The sequence below is a fragment of the Bufo gargarizans genome, chromosome 10, assembly GCF_014858855.1.
Source record: "Bufo gargarizans isolate SCDJY-AF-19 chromosome 10, ASM1485885v1, whole genome shotgun sequence".
NCBI classification, from domain to species: domain Eukaryota; kingdom Metazoa; phylum Chordata; class Amphibia; order Anura; family Bufonidae; genus Bufo; species Bufo gargarizans.
This window is the reverse complement of record NC_058089.1, coordinates 67861297-67889153: the sequence shown is the minus strand read 5'-3', so window position 1 is coordinate 67889153 and position 27857 is coordinate 67861297. Positions and strand designations below refer to the sequence as shown.

At 44.8% G+C, this 27857-nt stretch overlaps 1 protein-coding gene across 3 annotated transcripts in view; it reads left to right on the top strand.

Annotated features, from left to right (window-relative positions):
• Nucleotides 1-27857, top strand: part of LOC122921143 (capping protein, Arp2/3 and myosin-I linker protein 3-like) — a 782130-nt gene that overhangs the window by 211642 nt on the left and 542631 nt on the right. For all 3 annotated transcript variants that reach the window (XM_044271159.1, XM_044271158.1, XM_044271160.1), the window contains one exon: nt 25442-25517. In XM_044271159.1, coding sequence (XP_044127094.1) covers nt 25442-25517 — 76 coding nt within the window. The remainder of the gene's footprint in view (nt 1-25441; nt 25518-27857) is intronic.

The window sequence follows — 27857 nt, the reverse complement described above, 5'->3', positions numbered from 1 at the left end:
TGTCCTTAACAAACAGCTCTATACAAATATCACATGACCTAACCCCCCAGATGAACACCGTAAAAAATAAAAACTGTATTAAAAAAGGCCATTTTTGTAACAATCTAATCGTCACCTCATCCCACAAAAAATGAGATCCTACCTAAGACAATCGGTCAAAAAATAAAAAAATCTATTACTCTAAGACAATGGAGATGCTAAATTATGATTTGTTTTTGCTTCAAAACTGCTATTATTATGCTAAAGTGAAATAAATAAAACAAAGTAGACAAATGTTACCAATAAAACTGGCACCTTATCCCCTAGTTTCCAAATTGGGGTCACTTTTTGGGAGTTTCTACTGTAGGGGTGCATCAGTGGGGCTTAAAATGGGAAATGGCATCTAAAAACCAGTCCAGCAAAATCTACATTCCGAAAACCATATGGCGTTCCTTTCCTTCTGCGCCCTGGCATGTGCCCTTACATCAGTTTACAACCACATGTGGAGTGTTTCTGTAAACCGCAGAATCAGGGTAATAACATCCAAACAAAACTCAATATTTATCACTCAATGTGTTAAAGAAAAAAATTGATTAAAGTGGAAAATCTGCCAAAAAAGTGAAATTTTGAAATGTATTCTGCATTTTTCTTTAATTCTTGTGGAACACCTAAAGGGTTAACAAAGTTTGTAAAATCTTATTTAAAAAGTGTTGAGTAACTTGAGGGGTGTAGTTTCTACAATGGGGTAATTAATGGGGGGTTTCCACTATGGTAAGCCCCACAAAGTGGGAGTGGGAGTTTTGGTAAATTTGGGATTTTTTCATAAATAAAGGTGAAATATTTTGACTCAAAGTTATGACTATCATGAAGTACAATGTGTCACGAAAAAACAATCTCAGAATGGCATGGATAAATAAAAGTGTTCCAAAGTTATTACCACATAAAGTGACACATGTCAGATTTGCAAAACACGGCCTGGGCAGGAAGGTGAAAACTGGCCCGGGGTAGAAGAGGTTAAACGAGGCATGGACTCGTGGGGCAGGGATGTAATATTACCACTTTACAAAGCGTTGGTGCGGCCTCATCTGGAATATGCACTTCAGTTCTGGGCACCAGTCCATAGAATGAACGTACTGCAGCTGGAAAAAGTACAGAGGAGAGCGACTAAACTGATAAGGGGCAAGGGGGGTCTTAGTTATGAAAAAAGATTAAAAAAATTAAAGGGAAGAGACTTCTAAGGGGGGACATGATTAATCTATGCAAATATATAAATTGGCCATACAAAAAATACAGAGAAAAACTGTAAAAATGTAAAATGCCCTCAAAAGACAAGGGGGCACTGCCTCCGACTGGAGAAGAAAAAAGAAGCGTCAAAACTTCTTTACTGTAAGAACTATGAATCTGTGGAATAGACTTCCTCAGGACGTGGTCACAGAAGGAACAGTGGACAGTTTTAAAAAGGGTTTCGATGAATTCTTAAAAGTAAACAACATTACTGCTTATGAAAACATGTAGAAATCTTAGTCTCATTTCCTTCTGGGATTCGTATCCCCACCTATCCCTCGGTTGAACTTGAAGACTTATGTCTTTTTTCAACCTTATTAACTATACAGTATAACTATGTAATAGTACTGCGAATAGAAACTCAAATGTGTATGCTTTAAAAAAGAATAGCAAAACTAACTGTTGAGGCCCAAATAACTATAATACCATAATAAATGCCACAATTGGTTGCATTTTAACAATGTACTTTTAAAGAAATTTGTTCACACTGAAAATACAGTCTAATCTGTGGGCAGTATTTTGTAGAACAGGATGAGCTGAACAGATTAATATACAGTAGATTTGTGCAAAGAGGTTGTCTATAATTTGTATTTTATATAATTTTGTAGTTTTTTTGCGTGTTTTTTATTTTATTTATTTTTTTACAATGCAACATATTTAAGCAATACTCAAAGTATAGTTTTAGCTGCTAAAAAAATCCTGCAATCACAAGAAAATAATTTGGTAACTCTTTTCAGCCAAAGCCAGAATAAGATTCGAGAGGAGTCGGAAATATAAAGGAAAGACTTGGGCCTCTTTCACACGAGCGAGTATTCCACGTGGGTGCAATGCATGATGTGAACGCATTACGCCCGCACAGAATCCGGACCCATTTATTTAAATGGGACTGTATATATGAGCGTTGGTTTTCACACATCACTTGTGAGTTGTGTGAAAATCGCAGCATGTTCTATATTCTGCAATTTTCACACAACGCTGGCCCATTAGAAGTGAATGGGGCTGCGTGAAAATCGCATCCGCAAGCAATTGTGGATGCAATGCGTTTTTCACGGATGTTTGCTAAGAGATGTTTGTATAGCTTCAGTTTTTTATCATTAAATCGCATTGCACCCGCATGATAAAAACTGAACGCAATCGCATACAAAACTGAATGCCTTTGCTTTCGAAATTGCGCATTTTTTCCTGAACGCAACCGGACCTAATCCCCTATATTTCAAATTCCTGCTGGATCCACTTCTGATTTGGATAAAAAAAACTTGTTGAAAATGTACCTCAAAACGCCCTCCAAAAACTCGGTGTCAACCTACCCATAGAGTAAATTTTTAAACCAGAGGATCAAAAACAAATTTACACAAATACTTTACACAAATAATTATATAAAAATAAAACATACAAGTTAACTTAAGGGCATCCAGAGTTATATAAATAAAACTAATAATCAAAATATGTTATATAAAAGAATGTAATAAAAGCTTCATGATAAAAAACATAATGTATTACATTTCTTTTTAGTTTTAATTTAATAAATTTAGGCACTCCTTAAGAAACGGTTGGATTAATGTGCTTATTTTTATTTGATTTCCATTTGAATTTCATCAGAATATTAGGACATGAGTGCCACAGCTTACTAAAAGATTTTTATAGTGCATGTCACCATAAAATAATGCTAAAGAATCTATATATAAATTGTACGTGTCTACAGTAGAATCCTGATTAGAGTTGAGCGAACACCTGGATGTTTGGGTTTGACGGGTTCAGCCGAACTTTGGAAAAAAGTTAGAGTTTGGGACCCGAACTTGACCCCGAACTCCATTGAAGTCAATAGGGACCCGAACTTTTGAACACTAAAATGGCTGTAAAAAATGTCATGGAAAGGGCTAGAGGGCTGCAAATGGCGTCAAAATGTGGATAAGAGCATGGCAAGTGCTCTGCAAACAAATGTGGATAGGGAAATGACTTTAAATAACATAAAAAATTAAAAAACAAATCTTGATCTAGGAGGACCAGGTCCATATGGAGTAGGAGGTTGAGGAGGCGGTGGATGTGGCGGTGTAGGTGGAGGAGGAGGAGGTAGCCTACACTGCTTTTTGGTTTTAAATTTTTTTATTTTTTTTTAAATGGGGTACACCCCAAAACATTGGGAAATATAACCCTCCAGTCGTGCTCAACACACATTCAGACAATACACCGGCTGCAGGGAAGGCCATCACCTCCAAGTTGAAATATGGGAGAAATTATTAAAGCATAAAAGTGTGGCAACTTTTCAAAGTTTAAGCATTGAATGTAAGAATGTGGTCCGCATTTATTACTGAATAATTTATTAAATTTTATTCCCTGTCACCTATGCATAGCGGGTGTTTATTCACTTGTAAAATTGTATAATGTCAACCCAAGAATGTAACAGAAAAATGATTGAAATTTATTAATTATTATTTATTAATTATTTTTTTTCGGTCTACTAGGTATAGGAGTGGTGCATAACACCCCAAATTAGTGAATTTCACCAGAATATAAAACTGACAATTTTTTTATTTATTTTTTTACCTGTCTACTAGGTATAGCAGTGGTACTATACACCCAAAAAATTGTTAATTTCCCCATAAAATGTAACTGACAATTTTTTTTTATTTTTTTTTCCGGTCTACTAGGTATAACAGTGGTACTATACACCCAAATATTTGTGAATTTTACCAGAAAATGTTAATGAAAAAGTAGTGAAATATAAAATAAAAGATGTACAAAAAAAAATGGATTTATGAGGTGGAGTTCCATATGGAGTAGGAGTTTGAGGAGGCGGTGGACATAGCGGAGTAGGTGGAAGCGGCAGTGGCGGAGGATGAGATAGCCAACACAGGTTTTTGGATTTAATTTAATTTTGTCAAATTAAGGTACACTCCAAAAGATTGTTAAATATCCAGAATACAAACATGAGTAATTGCGCTGCAGTATAACAATGGCTGGTTAGTGCCGGTATACACTCACCTTTTGCCTTCAGAACTGCCTTAATTCTACGTGGCATTGATTCGACGAGGTGCTGATAGCATTCTTTAGAAATGTTGGCCCATATTGATAGGATAGCATCTTGCAGTTGATGGAGATTTGAGAGATGCACATCCAGGGCACGAAGCTCCCGTTTCACCACATCCCAAAGATGCTCTATTGGGTTGAGATCTGGTGACTGTGGGGGCCATTTTAGTACAGTGAACTCATTGTCATGTTCAAGAAACCAATTTGAAATGAATCAAGCTTTGTTACATGGTGCATTATCCTGCTGGAAGTAGCCATCAGAGGATGGGTACATGGTGGTCATGAAGGGATGGACATGGTCAGAAACAATGCTCAGGTAGCCCGTGGCATTTAAACGATGGCCAAATGGCACTAAGGGGCCTAAAGTGTGCCCAGAAAACATCCCCCACACCATTACACCACCACCACCAGCCTGCACAGTGGTAACAATGCATGATGGATACATGTTCTCATTCTGTTTACGCAAAATTCGGACTCTATCATTTGAATGTCTCAACAGAAATCGAGACTCATCAGACCAGGCAACGTTTTTACAGTCTTCAACAGTCCAATTTTGTTGAGCTTGTGCAAATTGTAGCCTCTTTTTCCTATTTGTAGTGGAGATGAGTGGCACCCGGTGGGGTCTTCTGCTGTTGTAGCCCACCTTTCTTTCCCATTCTGACATTCAGTTTGGAGTTCAGGAGATTGTCTTGACCAGGACCACAACCCTACATGCATTGAAGCAACTGCCATGTGATTGGTTGACTAGATAATTGCATTAATGAGAAATAGAACAGGTGTTCCTACTAATTCTTTAGGTGAGTGTACATGTCTATTCTGCACAAGGTACGCACAAGTCCTGAGGGATCCATGCCTGGTTAATTTTAATGAACGTGAAATTGTCCACATTGGCTGTGGACAGACGGCTGCGCTTGTCTATGTTGACGCCCCCTGCCGTGCTAAACACACGTTCAGATAATACACTGGCTGCAGGGCAGGCCAGCATCTCCAAGGCGTAAAGACCAAGCACAGGCCATGTGCCCAATTTGGAGACCCAGAAGTTGAAGGGGGCAGACCCGTCATTCAGTACGTGTAGGCATGTCCACACATACTGCTCCACCATGTTGGTGAAATGCTGCCTCCTGCTAAGATGTTTGATATCAGCTGGTGGTGCTGGTTGTTCCACATTTCGGCCATGCTAACCCTGCCTTCTGAGGTGCTGGCGGTGCCCCAGCTGTGTTGGCAACCTCTTCCTCATCCTTTACCTTTGTCTTGTGCTTCCACTGTGCCCCCACTGTCAGGTGGGAATGCCACCAGCAGTGCGTCTACCAGCGTGCGCTTGTACTTGCACATCTTATGATCATGCTCCAGTGACAGAATTAAGGACGGTACGCTGTCCTTGTAACGGGGATCCAGCAGAGTGGCCACCCAGTAATCAGCACAAGTTAGAATGTGGGCAACTCGACTGTTGTTGCGGAGACACTGCAGCATGTAATCGCTCATGTGTGCCAGGCTGCCCAGAGGAAACAAAAAGCTGTCCTCTGTGGGATGTGTATCGTCTGTGTCCTCTGTATCCCCCCATCCACGCACCAGTGATGGCCATGAGCTGGTCTGGGTTCCACCCTGCTGTGAACATGGTTTCTCCTCCTCCATCTCCTCACCCTCCACCTCCTCATCCTCCAGAACTGTGCCCTGGCTGGACAATTGTGTACCCTGGGTTTCTGGGTGCAGGAACCCACCCATGAGCCACTTGGGAATGACTGGCCGGAAACCCTACGAAATGATTCCTCCTCCTCCTCCTCCTCCTGTGCCACATCCTCTTCCATCATCGCCAGGTCTTGCATGGAGGCCCAGTCATTGGTGGTGAAGTGGTGCTCTTCCGCCGAGCGACTCACCCGTGCGTGGTGCAGCTGAAACTCCACTGTCGCCTGCTGCTGCTCGCACAGTCTGGCCAGCATGTACAAGGTGGAGTTCCACATTGTGGGCACTTCGCATTTGAGGCGGTGAGCTGGAAGGCTGAAGTTATGCTGCAGCGCTGACAGGCGAGCAGCAGCAGGGTGAGAACGCCTAAAACATGCATAGATGGCCTGCACTTTATGCAGCAGCTCTGACATATCGGGGTAATTTTTAAGGAATCTCTGCACCACCAAATTCAGCACATTCGCCAGGCAAGGGATGTGCGTCAAACCAGCTAGTCCCAGAGCTGCTACGAGATTTCGCCCATTATCACATACCATCAGACCGGACTTAAAGCTGACTGGCACAAACCACTCATCGGTCTCTTGTTGAAGGCCTGTCAACAGCCCCTGCGTGGTGTGGGGTTTGTCCCCCAAACAGATATGTTTTAAAACTGCCCGTCTGTTGTTTACCCCTGGCTGTGCTGAAGTTGGTGGTGAAGGTGTTATCTTGACCGGATGAGGAGCTGGTAGAGGATGAGGAAGCAGAGTAGGAGGAGGAAGCAACAGTAGGCAAACTGAAGCGCCCTGCAATCCTCGGTGGTGGAAGGACATGCACCAAACTGCTATTCGCCTCAGGCCCAGCCCCCACTGCATTTACCAAGTGTGCTGTTATGGAGCTATAACGGCCCTGACCGTGCTTACTGGTCCACGTATCCGTAGTCAGGTGCACCTTGCCACAGATAGCGTTGCACAGTGCACACCTGATTTTGTCCTCTACTTGGTTGTAAAGGGAAGGGATGGCTTGCCTTGAAAATAGTGGCGACTGGGCACGACGTGGATGAAGAGGCAGCGACTGCAGCAGAAGAGGAAGCAGGAGGAGCCAGAGACCTTTCTTGGTTTTTTAAGTGTCTACTCCACTGCAGCTCGTGCTTTGCACTTAAATGCCTGGTCATGCAGGTTGTGCTCAGGTTGAGAATGTTTATGCCTCGCTTCAGGCTCTCATTGCACAGCGTGCAAACCACTCGTGTCTTGTCATCAGCATATTTTCTGAAGAACTGGCATGCCAGGGAACTCCTTGGAGCTGCCTTTGGTGTGCTCGGTCCCTTGTTGCTGTGGGCAGTAGGAGGCGTACTGTCTAGAGGACAGACGCTCCGCTTTTGCACCCTGCTTCCTCTTCTGCTGTGCTGGTGGCTCTGTGCGACCACCGCCTTTTCCTCCGAACTACATAGGTCACTCGCATGACCTTGATTCCATGTGGGGTCGAGGACCTCCTCGTCCTCCACATCATCTTCCACCCAGTCTTCACCCCTGCCTTCCTTGTCGGTCTGCACACTTTCGAAAGCCCCAGCAGTTGACACCTGTGCTTCGTCATCATCCGAGACGTGCTGCGATGGTCCTCCCATGTACTCATCTTGAAAGATAAGTGGTTGGGCATCGGTGCATCCAATCTCTTCCACTTCTGGGGCAGGGCTAGGTGGATGGCCCTGGGAAACCCTGCTAACAGAGTCATCAAAAAGCAGAAGAGACTGCTGCATGACTGGGGGCTCAGACTGCTTGGCTGATTTGCAAGGGGGTGAGGTGAAAGACTGATGGACCTCGGCTGCAGGTGCCAACTGTGGTCTTTCAGCAGGAGACTGGGTGGGAGACAATGTGAAGGAACTGGATCCACTGTCAGCAACCCAATCTACTGTCGCCTGTACTTGTTTAGGCCTAACCATTCGTAGAGCAGCATTAGGCCCGACCAAATACCGCTGCAGGTTTTGACGCCTAGTCGCACCTGAGGAAGGGGTTTCATTTGTGCCTGTAGCTGGCACAGATCGACCACCTCCTCACCCTGCAACAAGAGCTCCCCTCATATTTTTCGAATTTAGGATCTTACCCTAAATGGGTGTTTAATTAATAGTAGAATAGAACAACAGTATGTAAAGGAAGTATCTCACAGGGCCTGAAATACTGTAGGCCTGAAGTAAATATATCTTTGCCCAAAATGGATGTATTTCAAATGCCTGATTCAAATACCTGTATGTAGACAGGGTATCTCACAGGGCCTAAAACAGTGTAGGCCTGAAGTAAATATATCTTTGCACAAAATGGCTGTATTTCAAATGGATGTATTTCAAATCTCTGAATCAAATCCCTGTATGTAGAGGGAGTATCTAACATGGTCTGAACCACTGTAGGCTTGAAGTAAATATGTCTTTGCACAAAATGGCTGTATATCAAATCCCTGTATCAAACCCCTGTATGTAGAGGGGGTATCTCACATGGTCTGAACCACTGTAGGCCTGAAGTAAATATTTATTTGCCCAAAGTGGCTGTATTTTAAATGGCTGTATTTCAAATGCCTGATTCAAACCCCTGTATGTAGTGGGGGTATCTCACACGGTCTGAACCACTGTAGGCCTGAAGTAAATATATCTTTGCATAAAATGGCTGTATTTCAAATGCCTGATTCAAATACCTGTATGTAGACAGGGTATCTCACAGGGCCTAAAACAGTGTAGGCCTGAAGTAAATATATCTTTGCACAAAATAGCTGTATTTCAAATTCCTGAATCAAACCCATGTATGTAGAGGGGGTATCTCACACGGTGTCACCGCCAGACATCTGAGAAGCTCTGACAGACGTTCTTCAGAACCTCCTGCTTGAGGTTCTTTTGTTTTACTTTTGTTTTGTCATCTCGTTTCCCTCTCTCAGCTGTCATCTAGTTGCACTGATTGCATCTTTTTAAATCCCCTCCCATACTGCATCACTTTGTGGTTTATACAACCTCCTGGAGTGTGTACATGCAGGATGCTACAACTGATGCTTCTACAGATAAGTCTGTTCATTGATTTGTGTTTTCCTGTTTGCTTGATCCTAGGTGACCCTGACTCCCTCCGTATTAAGTGTAGGGAGCCGGTGGTCGTGTCCCCTCACTATTATAGCGTGTTCAGGTGTCATACAGTCGAGGTACGAGGGCATGCAATTTTCTATCATAGAGATCTCATGCATGGGCTGAGAAGACAGGGAGAGTTTCAGGGCTTAAATAGGGGTCACCCTTTTGTTCCTTAGTTTCGGATCAAGCCAGTCGGATCCTTATTTGTAACTTCTTGTTTTCTGTTACACCATCCGTGACATTATAAACCGCCAAAACCGTCTTAAGCATGAATCCGGTTTCAACCTTGATTGACCGCATGCAGGGTCTTTCACTGGAGGTAGCAGATCTCCGGAAAACTGTCTCTGTTTGAGGTGACAGTTTCTGCTTGCGTTCATGGAATTTGTTCTGAGCCTAAAATCTCTCTTCCGGATACCTTCTCTGGGGGTAGTGAGAATTTTGTTCGCTTTAGAGAGGCTTGCAAACTCCATTTTCGCCTACTTCCCCATTCGTCTGGTGATGAGGAGCCGAGGGTGGGGATCATCATCTCGCTGCTCAGGGATAACGCTCAGTCTTGGGCCTTTTAGATATATGATAATCCGGATCGTATTGCTCTGGCTGAGTCTAGACTACGTCTTTTATGCCAGGGTAAACAGTCTGCAGAGATATACTGTTCAGTATTTCGGAGTTGGGCAGCTGATACTGGTTGGAATGATGCTGCACTCCGAAGTCAATTTTGCCATGGTCTTTCAGAGGGATTGAAAGATGCATTTGCCTTTCATGAGAGACCTACCTCCTTGGACTCTGCCATGTCTCCGGCTGTTCGTATTGACAGGCGTCTTAGAGAGAGGAGAGATCACTCCTTCCTGTCATACTCAGTCCAAGGACAGTGCAGCGGTCTCATTCAGCGCGCAGGGGTCTCAGTCTCTCTCAATCCCCTCTGAGCAGGAGCCCATGCAGCTGGGTTTGCTTGCCTCTGACAATAGAGGATTCAGCTCTCAGAGGAGGGTTTGTTTCTGTTGTGGAGGTATAAATCATTTGACAAATGTTTGTTCCTCTAGGAGATTCAGGCAATTTTTTTAGAGTAATAAAGAAACAAAAAGAAAAAAATCCTCTAAAAACATTCCATCTGTTACTATTGGCAAGGTTGATGCGGAAATTGAAGGTTTTCCGTTTGCTTGTAGTGGAGCAGCTGTCAATCTCATTGATAATCAATTTGCTATAACACATGGTCTCCAGGTATGCACTTTGGGAAAGGATATACCTGTTTTTGCTATTGATTCTGCTCCACTTTCTCAGAAATCGTTAAAGGGCATAGTTCACAATATCTGTTTTGATTGTGAGTGATACTCATGTTGAGGATGTGTCATGTTTCGTCCTAAGCGGGTTGCCTACTCCTCTAGTGTTGCGGCTACCCTGGCTCACTAAACATAACCCCACCATTGATTGGCAAGCTAGGCAAATAAATGGTTGGAGTGACTTTTGCAGAGAGAATTGCCTTACGACATCTGTTTCAAAGGTTTCTACTAAGACTGTACCATCTTTTCTCTCAGAATTTTCGGATGTGTTTTCTGAGAGTGGTGTTCAGGAGTTGCCCCCTCACAGGGAGTACGATTGCCTTATTAATCTCATCCCAGGCGCCAAGCTGCCTAAATCTCGTTTATACAATCTTTCCCAACCTGAAAGGGTCGCTATGCGTGCTTATATCTCTGAGAGCCTGAGAAAGGGACACATACGACCCTCGAAGTCACCTGTTGCCGCTGTTTTTTTCTTTGTTAAGAAAAAAGATGGCTCTTTAAGATTATGTCTGGATTTCAGGGAGCTGAACAGTATCACAATTCGTGACCCTTATCCGCTTCCTCTGATCCCGTACCTGTTTAACCAGGTTGTTGGGGCTAAAGTCTTTTCCAAGTTGGATCTAAGAGGGGCAACCTGGTCAGGGTCAGAGAAGGAGACGAATAAAAGACAGCCTTCAATACCCCTGAGGGCCATTTTGAGAATTTGGTTATGCCTTTTGGTTTGATGAATGCTCCAGCCGTCTTTCAGCATTTTGTGAACAGCATTTTTTTATCATTTAATGGGGAAATTTGTACTAGTGTATCTAGATGACATTTTGATTTTTTTCTCCTGATTTCAAAACTCATAAGGACCACCTACGTCAGGTCTTGCTCATCCTGCGGGAGAATAAATTGTACGCTAAACTGGAAAAATGCGTTTTTGCGGTTCCAGAAATGCAATTTCTGCGGTTTCTTCTCTCCGCTTCTGGTTTTCGCATTGACCCCGAGAAGGTCCGTGCTGTGCTTGAGTGGGAGCTTCCTGAGAATCACAAGGCGCTGATGCGTTTTTTGGGTTTTGCCAATTATTACATGAAGTTTATTTTGAATTATTCCTCTGTTGTTAAACCACTCACTGATATGACTAGAAAGGGGGTAGATTTTTCCTCCTGGTTGGTAGAGGCGCGTAAGGCCTTTTCTAGTATCAAGGAGAGTTTTGCTTCCGCTCCCATCTTGGTACAACCTGACATCTCAGGGTCCCTCTCCTAAATGGCGACCGTGTGCCTTTTTCTCAAAGAAACTCTCCTCCGCAGAGAGAAATTACGATGTGGGAGATAGGGAGTTGTTGGCCATCAAGTTAGCTTTTGAGGAATGGCGCCATTGGCTAGAGGGAGCCAGACACCCTATTGCCGTATTTACCGACCATAAGAATCTGGCCTACTTGGAGTCAGCCAAGCGTTTGACCCCGAGACAGGCCAGATGGTCTTTGTTCTTTTCTAGGTTTAATTTTGTAGTCACGTTTCGCCCTGGGGTTAAGAATGTGAAGGCGGATGCCCTGTCACGTTGTTTTCCAGGAGGTGGGAATTTTGAAGACCCGGGTCCCATTTTGGCTGAAGGTGTGGTGGTCTCTGCTCTTTATCCTGAATTGGAGGCAGAGGTTCAGGCAGCCCAGGCAGAGGCTTCTGATCTTTGTCCTCCTGGGAGGTTGTTTGTGCCTCTCGCTTTAAGACACAAGGTTTTTAAGGAGCACTGGCCTTGCTGGGCACCCGGGGGGTAGAGCCACAGTGGATCTCATCGCTCGGAGATTCTGGTGGCCGGCACATCGTAAGTCGGTTGAGGGTTTTTTCAAGGCCATCAGGTCCTCTCCTTCTGTTACCCATTCCTTCCCGTCCTTGGACACATCTGTCCATGGACTTTATTACGGAGCTGCCTCGTTCCTCGGGGAAGACTGTGATTCTGGTGGTGGTGGACGGTTTTAGCAAAATGGTGCATTTCAATTGCCCAATGCTAAGACACTGGCGCAGGCATTTATTGATCACATTATCAAATTGCATGGTATTCCTTCAGACATAGTCTCTGATAGGGGCACGCAGTTTGTTTCCAGATTTTGGAAGGCTTTCTGTTCTCGCTTGGGTTCGGTTGTCATTCTCTTCTGCTTTCGACCTGCAGTCGAATGGCCAGACAGAGCGCGTCAATCAGAATCTGGAGACATATCTGCGCTGTTTTGTGGCGGAGAATCAGGAGGATTGGTGTTCTTTTTTGTCCCTTGCTGAGTTTGCTTTAAATAACCGTCGTCAGGAGTCCTCTGATAAGTCACAATTTTTTGGTGTATATGGGTTTCATCCGCAGTTTTGGACATTCTCTGGAGAGGGGTCTTCTGGTTTACCTGATGAGGACAGATTCTCCTTGTCTTTGTCATCTATTTGGCAAAAGATTCAGGATAATCTAAAGAGCATGAGTGAGAGATATAAGCGTGTGGCGGATAAGAGACGTGTGCCTGGTCCGGACCTGAATGTTGGTGATCTGGTGTGGTTGTCTACTAAGAATATCAAATTTAAGGTTCCCTCCTGGAAGTTGGGTCCTAAGTTTATTGGGCTTTACAAAATCTTGTCCGTCATCAATCCTGTTGCCTACCGTCTTGATCTTCCTCAGACTTGGAAGATCCATAATGTTTTTCATAAGTCCTTATTTAAACCTTATGTCCAACCCATTGTACCCTCGTCTTTGCCTCCTCCTCCGATTGTGGTTGATGGTAATCTTGAATTTCAGGTCTCTAGGATTGTGGATTCTCATGTTGTCCGCGGTTCTCTCCAGTACCTCGTTCATTGGGAGGGTTATGGTCCTGAGGAGAGGATGTGGGTCCCAGTGATGGACATTAAGGCCACTCGTCTCATCAGGGCTTTCCATAGGTCCCATCCTGAGAAGGTGGGCTCTGAGTGTCCGGAGTCCACTCGTAGAAGGAGGGGTACGGTCACCACCAGACATCTGAGAAGCTCTGTCAGACGTTCTTCAGAACCTGCTGCTTGAGGTTCCTTTTGTTGTGCTTTCGTTTTCTCATCTCGTTAGCCTCTCTCAGCTGTCATGTAGTTGCACTGATTGCATCCCTTTAAATCCCTTCCCATACTGCATCACTTTGCGGTTTATACAACTTCCTGGAGTGTGTGCATGCTGGATGCTACTACTGAGTCTTCTACAGATAAGTTTTGTTTATTCATTTGTGTTTTCCTGTTTGCTGGATCCCTGGTGACCCCGACTCCCTCCGTATCAAGTGTAGGGAGCCGGTGGTCGTGTCCCCTCACTATTATAGGGTGCTCAGGTGTTATACAGTTGAGGAACGAGGATATGCGATCATCTACCATTGAGATTTTTGCATAGGCTGAGCAGTAAGGGAGAGAGCCAGGTCTGTTGCAGGGCTTTCCCTTTGGTTCCTTAGTTTTGGATCCAGTCAGTCGGATCTTCATTTTGTGTCTTCTAGTTTTCTGTACACCTTCCGTGACAGGCAGAGGACGAGGAAGAGGTCGTCAACGCAGCTGGGGCACCGTCAGAAACTTAGAAGACAGGGTTAGCATGGCTGAAATGTGGAAAAGCTTTGTCAGCACGCCACAACAACCAGCACCACCAGCTCATATGGAACGTCTTAGCAGGAGGCAGCATTTCACCAACATGGTGGAGCAGTATGTGTGCACACACCTACACGTACTGAATGACGGGTCTGCCCCCTTCATCTTCTGGGTCTCCAAATTGGGCACATGGCCTGAGCTTGCTCTTTATGCCTTGGAGGTGCTGGCCTGCCCTACATCCAGTGTATTATCTGAACGTGTGTTTAGCACACCAGGGGATGTCATCACAGACAAGCGCAGCGCCTTTCCACAGCCAATGTGGACAAGCTCACATTCATTGAAATGAACCAGGCATGGATCTCTCAGGTTTTGTCCGTACCTTGTCCAGAATAGACATGTATACCGGCACTAACCAGCCATTGTTATACTGCAGCGCAATTGCTCATGTTTGTATTTTGAATATTTCACACTCTTTTGGAGTATACCTTAATTTAAAAAAATTAAATTAAAACCAAAAACCTGTGTTGGCTATCTCGTTCTCCTCCACCGCCGCTTCCACCTACTCTTCTACGTCCACTGCCTCCTCAAACTCCTACTCCATATGGAACTCCACCTCATAATTTAATTTATTTAATTTTGTACGTGTTTTATTTTATATCATTTCAATACTTTGTCATTTACATTTTCAGGTGAAATTCACCAATTTTTGGGTTTATAGTACCACTGCTATACCTAGTAGGCCTGTTAAAAAATAAAATAAAATTGTCATTAACATTTTCTGGTGAAATGAACCAATTTTAGGGTGTATAGTACCACTGCTATACCTAGTAGGCCGGTTAACAAAAAAAATAATTATCAGTTACATTTCTGGTGAAATTGAGCAACTTTTTGGTGTGAAGTACCACTGCTATACCTAGTAGACCGGTAAAAAATAAAAAAAAATTGGCAGTAAAATTTTCTGGTGAAATTCAGCAATTGTTTGGTGTGATGTACCACTGCTATACCTATTAGACCGGTAAAAAAAAAAAAAAACATTTGTCAGTTACATTTTATGGTCAAATTCACAAATTTTGGGGTGTAATATACCCCTCCTCTAACTAGTTGACAGCTCAATACATTTCAATAATTTTTATTTCACATTTTCGGGTGACAATAAACAATTATTTTCTGTCATAGACCCCTGTTCTACCAAGTAGACAGGTTAATTAATTTCTGTAATTTTTCTGTTTCATTCTTGGGTTGACATTATACAATTTTAGATGTGAATAAACCCCTGCTCTACATAGGTGACGTGGAATAAAATTTTTGAAATGCTTCTTGAATTGATGCACGCCACCTCCTTTGATTCAATGCTTAAACTTAAACAAGTTGTACCACATTTAAGCTTTAATACTTTGTCCCACATTTCAGCTATACTCTTTTGGCCAACATTTGCGGCTCAATAGCTTTTCCCACAATTCCACTTTACTCTTTTGGCTCACATTTGGGCTTCAGTAATTTGTCCCACATTTGTGCCTCAATAGCTTTTCCCACATTTCTTCTCGATCCCCAATTTTTAAAAATAAATTTATCTCCCTTAAATTTGGTCTCTTTTTCTCATGCTCCCTCTCCGGCCTGGAACCCTGATCCCTAATCACCATGGTAGGCGTATAAAAGAACATCGAAAGTTGATAGAGCAGATATCAAATTGGATTGTGAACATCACGGGGACGTGCAACATGGTGGGGCAGTAAGTATGCACACGCCTACACGAACTTACTGACAGGGGTCAGCCCATGCAACTTCTGGGTCTCCAAATTGGGCACGTGGTGTGAGCTTGCCCTTTACGTCTTGGAGGTGCTTGCCTGCCCTGCAGCCGGTGTATTGTCTAAACGTGTGTTTAGCACAACTGGAGGGTTATATTTCCCAATGTTTTGGGGTGAACCCTAATTTAAAAAAATACATTTTAAACCAAAAAGCAGTGTAGGCTACCTCCTTGTCGCGGATGGTGTTGCAGAAAGCTGGAACTTATAAATAAACATCCGACTGGCTTGATCCCAAACTAAGGAGCATATGGGTGAGCCCTATAAAACCCCTAGAGCTCTCCCTGACTGCTATGTCCATGCAAAGGTCTTTATGGTAGACGATTGCATGCCCACGTACCTAATACTGTGTGACACCTGAAAAGCCTATAATAGTGCACTTAATACGGCTGGAGTCAGGGTCACCTAGAATCAAGCCAGCAAGGAAACGCAAATAAAGCAAAAAAGACTTATCTGAGGAAACGGCAGTAGCAGCCTCCAGCAGTGAACAACTCATCCAGGAAGAACTATAAACCGCAAAGTGAGGCAGTATGGGAGGGAATATAAAGGGAGACAATTAGTGTAAATAGGTGACAGCTGGGAGAAGGAAAGGAGATGACAAAGTGAAACCAAACGTCAGGCAAGAGGTAGAGAAGAACGTCTAACAGACCTTCTCACAGAACTGGCGGTGACACTCCTCCTCCACTTCCACCTACACCGCCACATCCACCGCCTCCTCAATCTCCTACTCCATATGGACCTGATCCTCCTAGAACAAGATTATTATTTTTATGTATTTTATGTTATTTAAAGTCATTTCCCTATCCATTCATTTGTTTTCAGAGCACTTGCCATGCTCTTAACCACATTTTGACGACATTTGCAGCCCTCTAGCCCTTTCCATGACATTTTTAGAGCCATTTTAGTGCTCAAAAGTTTGAGTCCCCATTGACTTCAATAGGGGTCAGGTTTGGGGTCAAGTTCGGGTCCTGAACTCAAACTTTTTTCCGAAGTTCGGCAAAACCTGCCGAACCCGAACAACCAGGTGTCCACTCAACTCTATTTCTGACTCGATTTCTAACAGTGATTTCTCCTCTGTTGCTTGGACTCTAGCTGTAATTTGTCATGGTCTGCTATTCCATCGATCCTATCCAAAAAATATTTTGTATCTCTGACATCTGTCAAAACTACCTACAATCTGTTGCAAAAAAAGAGTCCAGATAGATCGCAAGAGGATGCAGCAGCGAGTCAATGCAGGACACTATTGGACGTCTAGGAGAATAATCCATATTCTTGTGAACCTTTGGTAGCATATATAGGACCAGAATCTTGGGATACAAACTACTCAGGGCTTTTACAGTCTTGGCATCAAGTTGTCCTTACTATCTTCCAAAAAAAACATCAATCTCCTTTTTAAATACAGCGGTGGGATCTCCTGGCAGTTTCCTATAGACGTTGGTATCTGTTATTTGTGTATGTTTCCAAATATGATAGATATTCTAAACTAATAAAAAAAAGGTAATTCTGAAATATTGGGAGGAAGTTAGAAATGGCCAAAAATTTGGGAGAATATTTGTAGATAACCCCCTTTTTGCCTATAAAAAAAAAGTGTCTCTAAATAACATGCTGATTAGAAGTGACATACGCCCTAAAAAAAGTGAAAATCGTTAATTTCTAACGATAATTTGTTTTCCCTTAGTCCTAACAGCAGCACAGAGGAGGTTAACTGCCCCTGTGGACTGGTAGGACAGGCAGAATTTTTAATGAGCCCAAGAACCAATAAACGATCTTCAGCTCCCTGAAAGAGAGGAGATCACCCCCCAGCCCACCGTGTTTTTAACAAGCAAAATGTATTTAGGGTGGGATATTTGTGTGCTGCTGTTAGGACTAAGGGAAAACAAATTATCGTTAGAAATTAACGATTCCCTTACGTCCTACCAGCAGCACAGATGGGGAGATAGCAAGAAGAATCCCCTAGGGAGGGTCCTCATGCCTGGCAGAACTAAGAACAGTCTGCCCAAAGGCCGAAAACTCTGCCATCCTAGCATCTATCCTATAATGGGAGATGAAGGTTGACTCAGAGCTCCAGGAGGCCGCCTTACAGATCAACTCTAAGGGAAGAAGTCTTCTCTCTGCAACAGAGGTGGAGACAGCCCTAGTAGAATGGGCTCTCACAAACTCCGGAGGATTTAGGGATTGGGAGACGAAAGCCTCCCTAATGGCCTCCTTGATCCAGCGACTAATGGTGGCTTTAGATTTTCATCTATCCTGAATTCTCTGGATCTATCCACATAGACCTGGAGGCACCTTGAAATATCCAGCGGGTCTCTTGCTGGAGTATCAGAGGAGGATGCTGAAAACAAAACTGGTAAGGAGATTACCTGGTTGATATTTTGGAAGGTAGGCACCTTAGGCCTGAAGTAGGGTAAGAACTTCAGGAGTACCCTGTCCTGTAGGAAGATAATATAGGGGTGCATCGCAGAGAACGCCTGCAATTCAGAATTTTTTTTGGCTGAAGCTACAGCCAGAAGAAAAACCATCTTTAAAGTTAGAAATTTGAATTCGACCTCCTCCAAAGGCTCGAAGGGGGGGGGGGGGGATGCTAGCCCCCTGAGCACCACCGAAAGATCCCACTGGGGAATGGGTTTCAGTATAGTAGGCTTTAGTCTTTCAGCTCCCTTCAGGAAGCGTTTAATGAGTGGGTCCCGAGAATGCGGCCTGTTGAGACAGGCCGAGATGGCACAAATCTGTACCTTCAAGGTAGCTGGAGAAAGACCTTTATCTAATCCATCTTGAAGAAATTGTAATATCGCAGGAAGGGGCGGATCTGCAGACGCCACCTGTTTGGAATCACACCATGACCTGAAGAGTCTCATGATCCTGGAGTAGGCCTTCTTCGTAGACTCTGCTCGGGAATGCGACAACGTTCTCAGGACCGACTCGGAAAGCCCTTCTATGTTGGGAAGGGACTGATCAACCTCCAGGCTGTCAGGTTGAACCTGTGCAGATCTGGGCAGAGGTGAGTGTCCCACGACACCAGGGTCTGCTCCGGGGGGAGTCTCCAGTATTGTCCCCGACTCATCTGAATGAGCTGGGTAAACCAGGATCTCCTGGGCCAGAACGGTATGATGGCTATTACCGAGGCCTGATCCTGACGGATTTTCATCAATACCCTAGGTATCATGGAAAACCGAGGGAAGATGTAAGCCAGCCTGAACCTCCACGGTATCGACAGAGCATCTATCGCCAGGGGGTTGTCTTCCCTGTAAAGGGAACAGAACCTCGGCACCTTGGCGTTGAACCTGGTTGCCATGAGATCTACCTCTGGCATACCCCATCTGTGAACTAACTGCCTGAAGATTTCTGGATGCAGAGACCACTCCATGGTCGGTAATCCTCGACTTAAGCGGTCCGCTATCATATTGAGGGAGCCTCGAATATGAATGGCAGATAGATGGGAAAGGTTCGTCTCTGCCCACCAAAGAATTACCCCGTTCTTTGACAGAAGGGGCAATGATCTTGTGCCTCCCTGCTTGTTTATATAGAGAACCGCAGTCATATTGTCTGACTGGACTTTCACTGCTTTGCCCCGGATCTGAGGGGCGAAGTGAAGGAGGGCTAGCCGGATAGCTCGCATCTCGCGAAGATTGGAAGAAAGACGCCGCTCCAGAGGGGACCAAGATCCCTGTACTGGGGATCCGTCCAGGTGAGCGCCCCAGCCTACAAGGGACGCGTCTGTAGTCAATATGACCCAAGCTGGTTGGGTCATAGACATCCCTGCTGGTAGCTGAAACCACCATCTGAGGGAATTCCGGGTTTGACCGGACAGGGAATCTAGCCCCGCAGGGCTGCCGTTCTATAAGTGTAAGACCTCCGACTGAAGAGGACGGAGGTGCCATAACGCCCAAGGGACTGCGTCCGCAGCCGCTGACATGAGCCCCAGCATCTTCATGAGAGTCCGGATAGAGACTCGACGAGGGACAAAAAGGACTCTTGCTAGGTCCTGAATCCGCGCTCTCCTTTCTAGAGTCAACCGGAGGGACATCTCCACAGAGTCGACCACGAATCCTAAATAATGGATTGAAGTTGATGGGCTCACATTCGACTTCTGCCAGTTGATAATCCAGCCCAGGCGGAGGAGAAAGGAGATTGTGATCTGAGGATGGTGGGTAAGAATCGGAACTGAAGAGGCTACGAAAAGCCAATCGTCCAGATAAGGAATAATAGTCAGTCCTTGAAGTCTCAAGGCTGCCACCACCGACACCACAACCTTGGTGAAGATAAGGGGGGCGGAAGAGATTCCGAAGGGAAGCGCGGTGAACTGAAAGTGCCTGCGAACCCCTAACATCTGGACCGCGATCCTGAGGAATTTCCGGGAAACGGAATGGATCGGGATGTGAAGATACGCATCCTTGAGGTCCAGAGTAGCCATGATGTCCCCAGGACATGGCTGACTGACCTTATGGTTTCCATGCGAAACCTGGTTTTCCTTATGAATCGATTGAGGAATCTCAAATCGATGATCATCCGGAGATCTCCTGTCTTCTTGGGAACCAGGAACACTGGAGAATAAATCCCTAGGCCTCTCTCCCCTGCCGGCACCTCCTCTAGGGCTCCCTTGGAGATATAGTCCTGAATATAAGATACTAGGATCTTTTGTTTGGTAGACCCGAAGTTTCACGTGGCGATGAATCTTTCTGGGGGGAGGGAGATAAGATCTACCCGGTACTCGGCCGAAACTATGTCCTGAACCCAGGGGTCTGTGATCAACTGGGCCCAAGGTTCTTTGAAATGGGAGAGACGGCCCCCCACGGGAATCAGGGGGAGGGGTACGGGAAAGTTTAGAGGAGATACTGCAGGGGCAGCAGGGCTTATCCAAGAGCCTCGAGGAGGCCCATAGTCAGGAGGGTTTTGCCTCCCTGGTGGGTTTGCGGGAGCATCTCGAAAATTTACGAGACGGCCCCCCCAATCTCTGCGCCTAGCCTGCTGCCCTGGACGGCCTCTGCCTTTGTTCTCTTGTCTAGGGCGTCCCCGAAAGGGCTGCTGGGGGAGACTCTTCCCTTTCTTGTCAGAGAGTCCCTCCATAATCCTGTCTAATTAGGACCCGAACAGCCTATCCGGCTCGAAGGGGAGCCCACAAAGATTAAATTTGGACGCGTTGTCCGCGATCCATGGCTTCAGCCAAAGTGGTCTGCGGGCAGCTGAAACTAGGGCCATAGTTTTGGCGGCCAGTTTCAGGTGCATCTGAGAGGAATCGACCAGGAAGTCCATAGCCAGATTGGCTGATTTGAAGGCGGCCAAGATGTCGTCTCTCGAAACGCTCTGGTCCATGTCCGTCTGGATCTGGTTGAGCTTAGAGCGTAGAAAGGAGGCTACCTCAGTGGCCGCAATTGAAGTTGATGTGGAGGCAGCAGCCGCCGCTTAACCCCTTCTGAGGGTGCACTCTACCCTCCGGTCTAGAGGGTCCTGCAGACTAGACCGATCGTCTGCAGGGACCAGAGTGCGCCTGGACAACTTGGCTATAGCCATGTCCACCTTGGGAACGGAACCCCACGATTCCACCAAGGGTTTAGCCATCGGGTACATGAGCTTAAATTTCCTGGTGAGGACTGGGCCTTTTTCAGGCTTTCTCCACTCTGTACGCATTACAGTGAGGAGGGTCTCATCCGCTCTAAAGACACGCTGTGTCCGTCCGGCGGGATCGGAGGACTCCCCCATGTCAACATCCTGGTCCCCCGACCTGATGGACTTCAGAAACTTCTGCGTTTTCTCTGGAGGAAAAAAGCAAGAAGTTAATTCTTCTTACTCAGAAGAAGACCCCACGGAACACGGGGTAGGTCTCTCGACCGGTGCAACGACATCCATGGGAGTCTGAGAGGATCCTGGTAGTCTCTCATTAAGCAGACGCACCACTCCCTTAATGGAATCATCCACGTAGGTTTTAGTCCACTGGAACATTTCTTGCATCGTGGGTTCCGTGGATGCCGTGCAACAACTCTCACACCTGGAGTAAGGGCAGCTGTCGTCTAGAGGTGTGTTACACTCGTAACAGGCCAAATGCTTCCTCTTGGCCCCAGACTTCCGCGGATCCGAATCCTTAGGGGAAGCCATAATTCTGTAAAGAAAGAATAAACGGGTCATACCACCTACAAACGCCAGGAGGAGGTGAAACAAGACCATCTGGGCGCCCACCAGCACTGAAGAAAATAGAGCTGTGGAAGAAGAAGAACAACCCAAGCAATATATCACTAGAATATATCAAGGCACAGGGAACTCTGGAGCTAGCTTGTGAAGGGATGCAACCAGAGCACTGAATGAGAGGCTCTGGGCGCTTAAAAGGAGGAAGCCCCGCCCCCTGGGCGGGCCCTCGATTGAGACCAGCCCAGAGAGAGGTAATAGAGCCCATACTGGCTCACTTAACCCTATGTGTCTCCCCCTGCAATCCAGGAAGTCGAGGATGTCCATAAGGAGACAAATAGAATAGAGCGGTGAGGTTTAGAATCTCACTGCATTGATACGAAAAAAACGGAAGTGACGTAGCGCACACATGCGGGAAAAGCTGAGAGAACGGGACACCACATCGGCAGCTGGCGAGGGACCCGACAGCAGAGAAGGGCGCGCAGCTGCCGCGCTGAGGGGACGCCGCGGCGCCGCACACATGCGGGGACAACCGGGCGGCCTACAGCGGAAGAAGGGGGAGGGGAACACCCCCCCCCCCCCCCAACGGTACCCTAGAGAAAAAAAATAATAGCCGCAATAAGGCCTATAATAAAGGCAATGAGCGCAACAAAAAAGGGGCGATCCTGGATTAAGGAATAAAAGAGCCCCTAAGCACTCTTCAGCTCCCTGAGGGGGAGCGACACGCCAGTCCACCTGTCCAGTGGACAGAAAAAAACACGGTGGGCTGGGGGGTGATCTCCTCCCTTTCAGGGAGCTGAAGATCGTTTATTGGTTCTTGGGCTCATTAAAAATTCCGCCGGTCCTACCAGTCCACAGGGGCAGTTAACCCCATCTGTGCTGCTGGTAGGACGTAAGGGAAGACAGAGTTTCCTTGCAACCCAGAGGAGAGGTACTTTCCCCTGCCTGAGCTGTTAGACTTGTAGCGCTATAATTAAAGGTGACACTGTAGTACACTCGACACAGGGGGACAGGATACAAATTAAAGATTTTGCAACGTGCAAGACAAATAACGTCATATACTGCTTGAAATGTCCATGTGGTAAGATATACATTGGGCAAACATCTCGGGCTATAAGGATCAGAATCATTGAGCATAAGTCCAGCATTAGGAAGGAACTCAGAAGGGAGAGTAAGATGGATACAGTGGAGGTGAAAAAACAAAGGGAAACTGCGGTTGTCCAACATTTTTATGATCAGGCCTATCAGATGGCAGATCTGATTCTCAGGTGGCAGTTTCTGGAGGTAGTAAAAAGTGGAATCCATGAAGAGGATAACAGTAGGAGATTGTTAAAAAGAGAAAACTTTTGGATAGTGAAACTCCAGTCTTTAATACCTAAAAGGTTAAATGAAATTTGTAGATTTAGTGCATTTATATGATTGATAGCTTTCATGTTTTAGGGTTATTTATTTCTATGTATTTTGTATAAAAGTATATGGTTTGTATATACAGTACAGACCAAAAGTTTGGACACACCTTCTCATTCAAAGAGTTTTCTTTATTTTCATGACTATGAAAATTGTAGATTCACACTGAAGGCATCAAAACTATGAATTAATACATGTGGAATTATATACATAACAAAAAAGTGTAAAACAACGGAAAATATGTCATATTCTAGGTTCTTCAAAGTAGCCACCTTTTGCTTTGATTACTGCTTTGCACACTCTTGGCATTCTCTTGATGAGCTTCAAGAGGTAGTCACTTGAAATGGTTTTCACTTCACAGGTGTGCCCTGTCAGGTTTAATAAGTGGGATTTCTTGCCTTATAAATGGGGTTGGGACCATCAGTTGTGTTGTGGAGAAGTCAGGTGGATACACAGCTGATAGTCCTACTGAATAGACCAGTGTTTCCCAACCAGGGTGCCTCCAGCTGTTGCAAAACTACAACTCCCAGCATGCCCAGCTGGAGGCACACTGGTTGGAAAACACTGAAATAGACTTAGAATTTGTATTATGGCAAGACAAAAGCAGCTAAGTAAAGAAAAACGAGTGGCCATCATTACTTTAAGAAATGAAGGTCAGTCAGTCCAAAAAATTGGGAAAACTTTGAAAGTGGCTCACATGCGGACCGCCCCAGGAAAGGAAGACTAAGAGTCACCTCTGCTGCGGAGGATAAGTTCATCCGAGTCACCAGCCTCAGAAATCGCAGGTTAACAGAAGCTCAGATTAGAGACCAGGTCAAGCAGCAGACACATCTCTAGAACAACTGTTAAGAGGAGACTGTGTGAATCAGGCCTTCATGGTAGAATATCTGCTAGGAAACCACTGTTAAGGACAGGCAACAAGCAGAAGAGACTTGTTTGGGCTAAATAACACAAGGAATGGACATTAGACCAGTGGAAATCTGTGCTTTGGTCTGATGAGTCCAAATTTTAGATCTTTGGTTCCAACCACCGTGTCTTTGTGCGACGCAGAAAAGATGAACGGGTGGACTCTACATGCCTGGTTCCCACCGTGAAGCTCGTAGGAGGAGGTGTGATGGTGTGGTGGTGCTTTGCTGGTGACACTGTTGGGGATTTATTCAAAATTGAAGGCATACTGAACCAGCATGGCTACCACAGCATCTTGCAGCGGCATGCTATTCCATCCGGTTTACGTTTAGTTGGACCATCATTTATTTTTTAACAGGACAATGACCCCAAACACACCTCCAGGTTGTGTAAGGGCTATTTGACCATGAAGGAGAGTGATGGGGTGCTGCGCCAGATGACCTGGCCTCCACAGTCACCGGACCTGAACCCAATCGAGATGGTTTGGGGTGAGCTGGACAGCAGAGTGAAGGCAAAAGGGCCAACAAGTGCTAAGCATCTCTGGGAACTCCTTCAAGACTGTTGGAAGACCATTTCAGGTGACTGCCTCTTGAAGCTCATCAAGAGAATGCCAAGAGTGTGCAAAGCAGTAATCAAAGCAAAAGGTGGCAACTTTGAAGAACCTAGAATATGACATATTTTCGGTTGTTTCACACTTTTTTGTTATGTATATAATTCCAAATGTATTAATTCATAGTTTTGATGCCTTCAGTGTGAATCTACAATTTTCATAGTCATGAAAATAAAGAAAACTCTTTGAATGAGAAGGTGTGTCCAAACTTTTGGTCTGTGCTGTATGTATCAGCTGTTGGTGATATAAAAACCCCACCTCTCTCTCTACCTGCACTCATGAGTAAGAGGGCAGTGTTCACCTGAAATGTCGCATGTAGGGGAGGAGGAGTGAACGATGTCTGTCTCAGCGTCACTCATGATGTACCATTTTATATTGGAATGACGTAAAGAAATAAAAGAAACAAAAGGTTTTGTACCAGTGACTTGTGAGTATAACTTCTATTGCTCACTCACATGCAATATTGGCACAATGAGGTAAAAAGAGCACACAAGTTTGCAAGTTTGAAAGGCTTTTATATTATTAGGACTGCCAAATATCAATCACAACACTACTGCATTTAAACTGGATAATTATCAAATTTGTAACTCGAAAAAAGAAAGCATATCAATTAAAATTTCAAATTGTAAATGCGGTTTTGTGGAAATTGTTTTAGCAAACATCTAAACCTTAAAAAATAGTCATATTGGTGTTATATCATGCTAATGTTATTGGATCCATTTGTCTATTCTTCATTTTAGTGATGTTGCATTGGCAGTAACTTCATTGTCATTTAACCAGTGGTTCACAAAACTTCACTGCAAAGATATTCGTTTGGTAAGTTTAATGTTGCTGCTATTTTTCTCATGTGTGAATGCTGCTATATGACCACAGTATGGTAGTGTTGTCATTAGGGATGAGCGAACCCGAACTGTATAGTTCGGGTTCGTACCGAATTTTGGGGTGTCCGTGACACGGACCCGAACCCGAACATTTTAGTAAAAGTCCGGGTTCGGGTTCGGTGTTCGTCGCTTTCTTGGCGCTTTTTGAAAGGCTGCAAAGCAGCCAATCAACAAGCATCATACTACTTGCCCCAAGAGGCCGTCACAGCCATGCCTACTATTGGCATGGCTGTGATTGGCCAGTGCAGCATGTGACCCAGCCTCTATTTAAGCTGGAGTCACGTAGCGCCGCACGTCACTCTGCTCTGATCAGTGTAGGGAGAGGTTGCAGCTGCGACGTTAGGGCGAGATTAGGCAGTGATTAACTCCTCCAAAAGACTTAATTCAGTGATCGATCTACAGCTGTGGATCATTGAACTGCTGCTATTCAATTGCTCACTGTTTTTAGGCTGCCCAGAGCGTTTTTCATTCACTTTTTTCTGGGGTGATCGGCGGCCATTTTGTGTCTTGTGGTACGCCAGCACAAGCTGCCACCAAGTACATTTAACCATCAATAGTGTGGTTATTTTTTGGCTATATACTACATATGGGGCAAGCTGTCACCAAGTGCATTTAACCCTCAATAGTGTGGTTGTTTTTTGGCTATATCCTACATATGGGGCAAGCTGTCACCAAGTGCATTTAACCCTCAATAGTGTGGTTATTTTTTGGCTATATCCTACATATGGGGCAAGCTGTCGCCAAGTGCATTTAACCATCAATAGTGTGGTTATTTTTTGGCTATATCCTACATATGGGGCAAGCTGTCACCAAGTGCATTTAACCATCAATAGTGTGGTTATTTTTTGGCTATATCCTACATCAGGTTCAAGCTGTCACCAAGTGCATTTAACCATCAATAGTGTGGTTATTTTTTGGCTATATCCCACATCAGGGTCAAGCTGTCACCAAGTGCATTTAACCGTCAATAGTGTGGTTATTTTTTGGCTATATCCTACATCAGGGGCTTGGCTGTGCTTGCTATTTTATTGAGGGGTGAAATACAATTGCCAAAATAGGAATACCCTAAATCTGGTGTTTCAGCTGTGGCCAGCCAATTGTAATACTGTCTGCTGTCTGGCAAAGGATATATTTTTGTTCAGGGTTGAAATACAATTCCCAATTTTGCAATTCTCTAAATTAGTGGTTTCTGCTGTCTTAGGCCTACTTTAAATCTATCCCTAAAAGGGTATATAAGATTCAAGGTGCAGATAGGGTTATTCTCAATAACTTCACACACACGCTACTGTGCAACTCCAAGTCTAATTCTGTGTGTAAACGTATAACTGTCACCCAGCGCCTAAAAAATAGGCCTCAAATGTATATTCATCTAAATCTGTCATTATTGCTGTGGCTGGTCAAGTTATTTAGTGTCCGTCAAAGCACCGTTTTTGTTCTGGGTTGAAATACAATTCCCAATTTTGCAATTCTCTAAATTAGTGGTTTCTGCTGTATCAGGCCTACTTTAAATCTATCCCTAAAAGGGTATCTTAGTTTCAAGGAGCAGATAGGGTCATTCTCAATAACTTCACACACGCTACTGTGCAATTCCAAGTCTAATTCTGTCCGTAAACGTATACGGTCATCCAGCGCCTCAAATTTATATTCAGCTAAATCTGTCGTTACTGCTGTGCCTTTATTAGTGTAATACGGTACCTAAATAGATAGCCAGATAGTGTTAGGTGTCTGTAAAAAAAAAAGGCCTGAATTTTAATTCAATACATTGGGCCAAATAATATTTTTCTTATTGTGGTGAACGGTAACAATGAGGAAAACATCTAGTAAGGGACGCGGATGCGGACATGGTCGTGGTGGTGTTAGTGGACCCTCTGGTGCTGGGAGAGGATGTGGCCGTTCTGCCACAGCCACACGTCCTAGTGTACCAACTACCTCAGGTCCCAGTAGCCGCCATAATTTACAGCGATATTTGGTGGGGCCCAATGCCGTTCTAAGGATGGTAAGGCCTGAGCAGGTACAGGCATTAGTCAATTGGGTGGCCGACAGTGGATCCAGCACATTCACATTATCTTCCACCCAGTCTTCTGCAGAAAGTGCACAGATGGCGCCTGAAAACCAAGCCCATCAGTCTGTCACATCACCCCTATGCATACCAGGGAAACTGTCTGAGCCTCAAGTTATGCAGCAGTCTCTTATGCTGTTTGAAGACTCCGCTGGCAGGGTTTCCCAAGGGCATCCACCTAGCTCTTCCCCTGCGGTGGAAGACATAGAATGCACT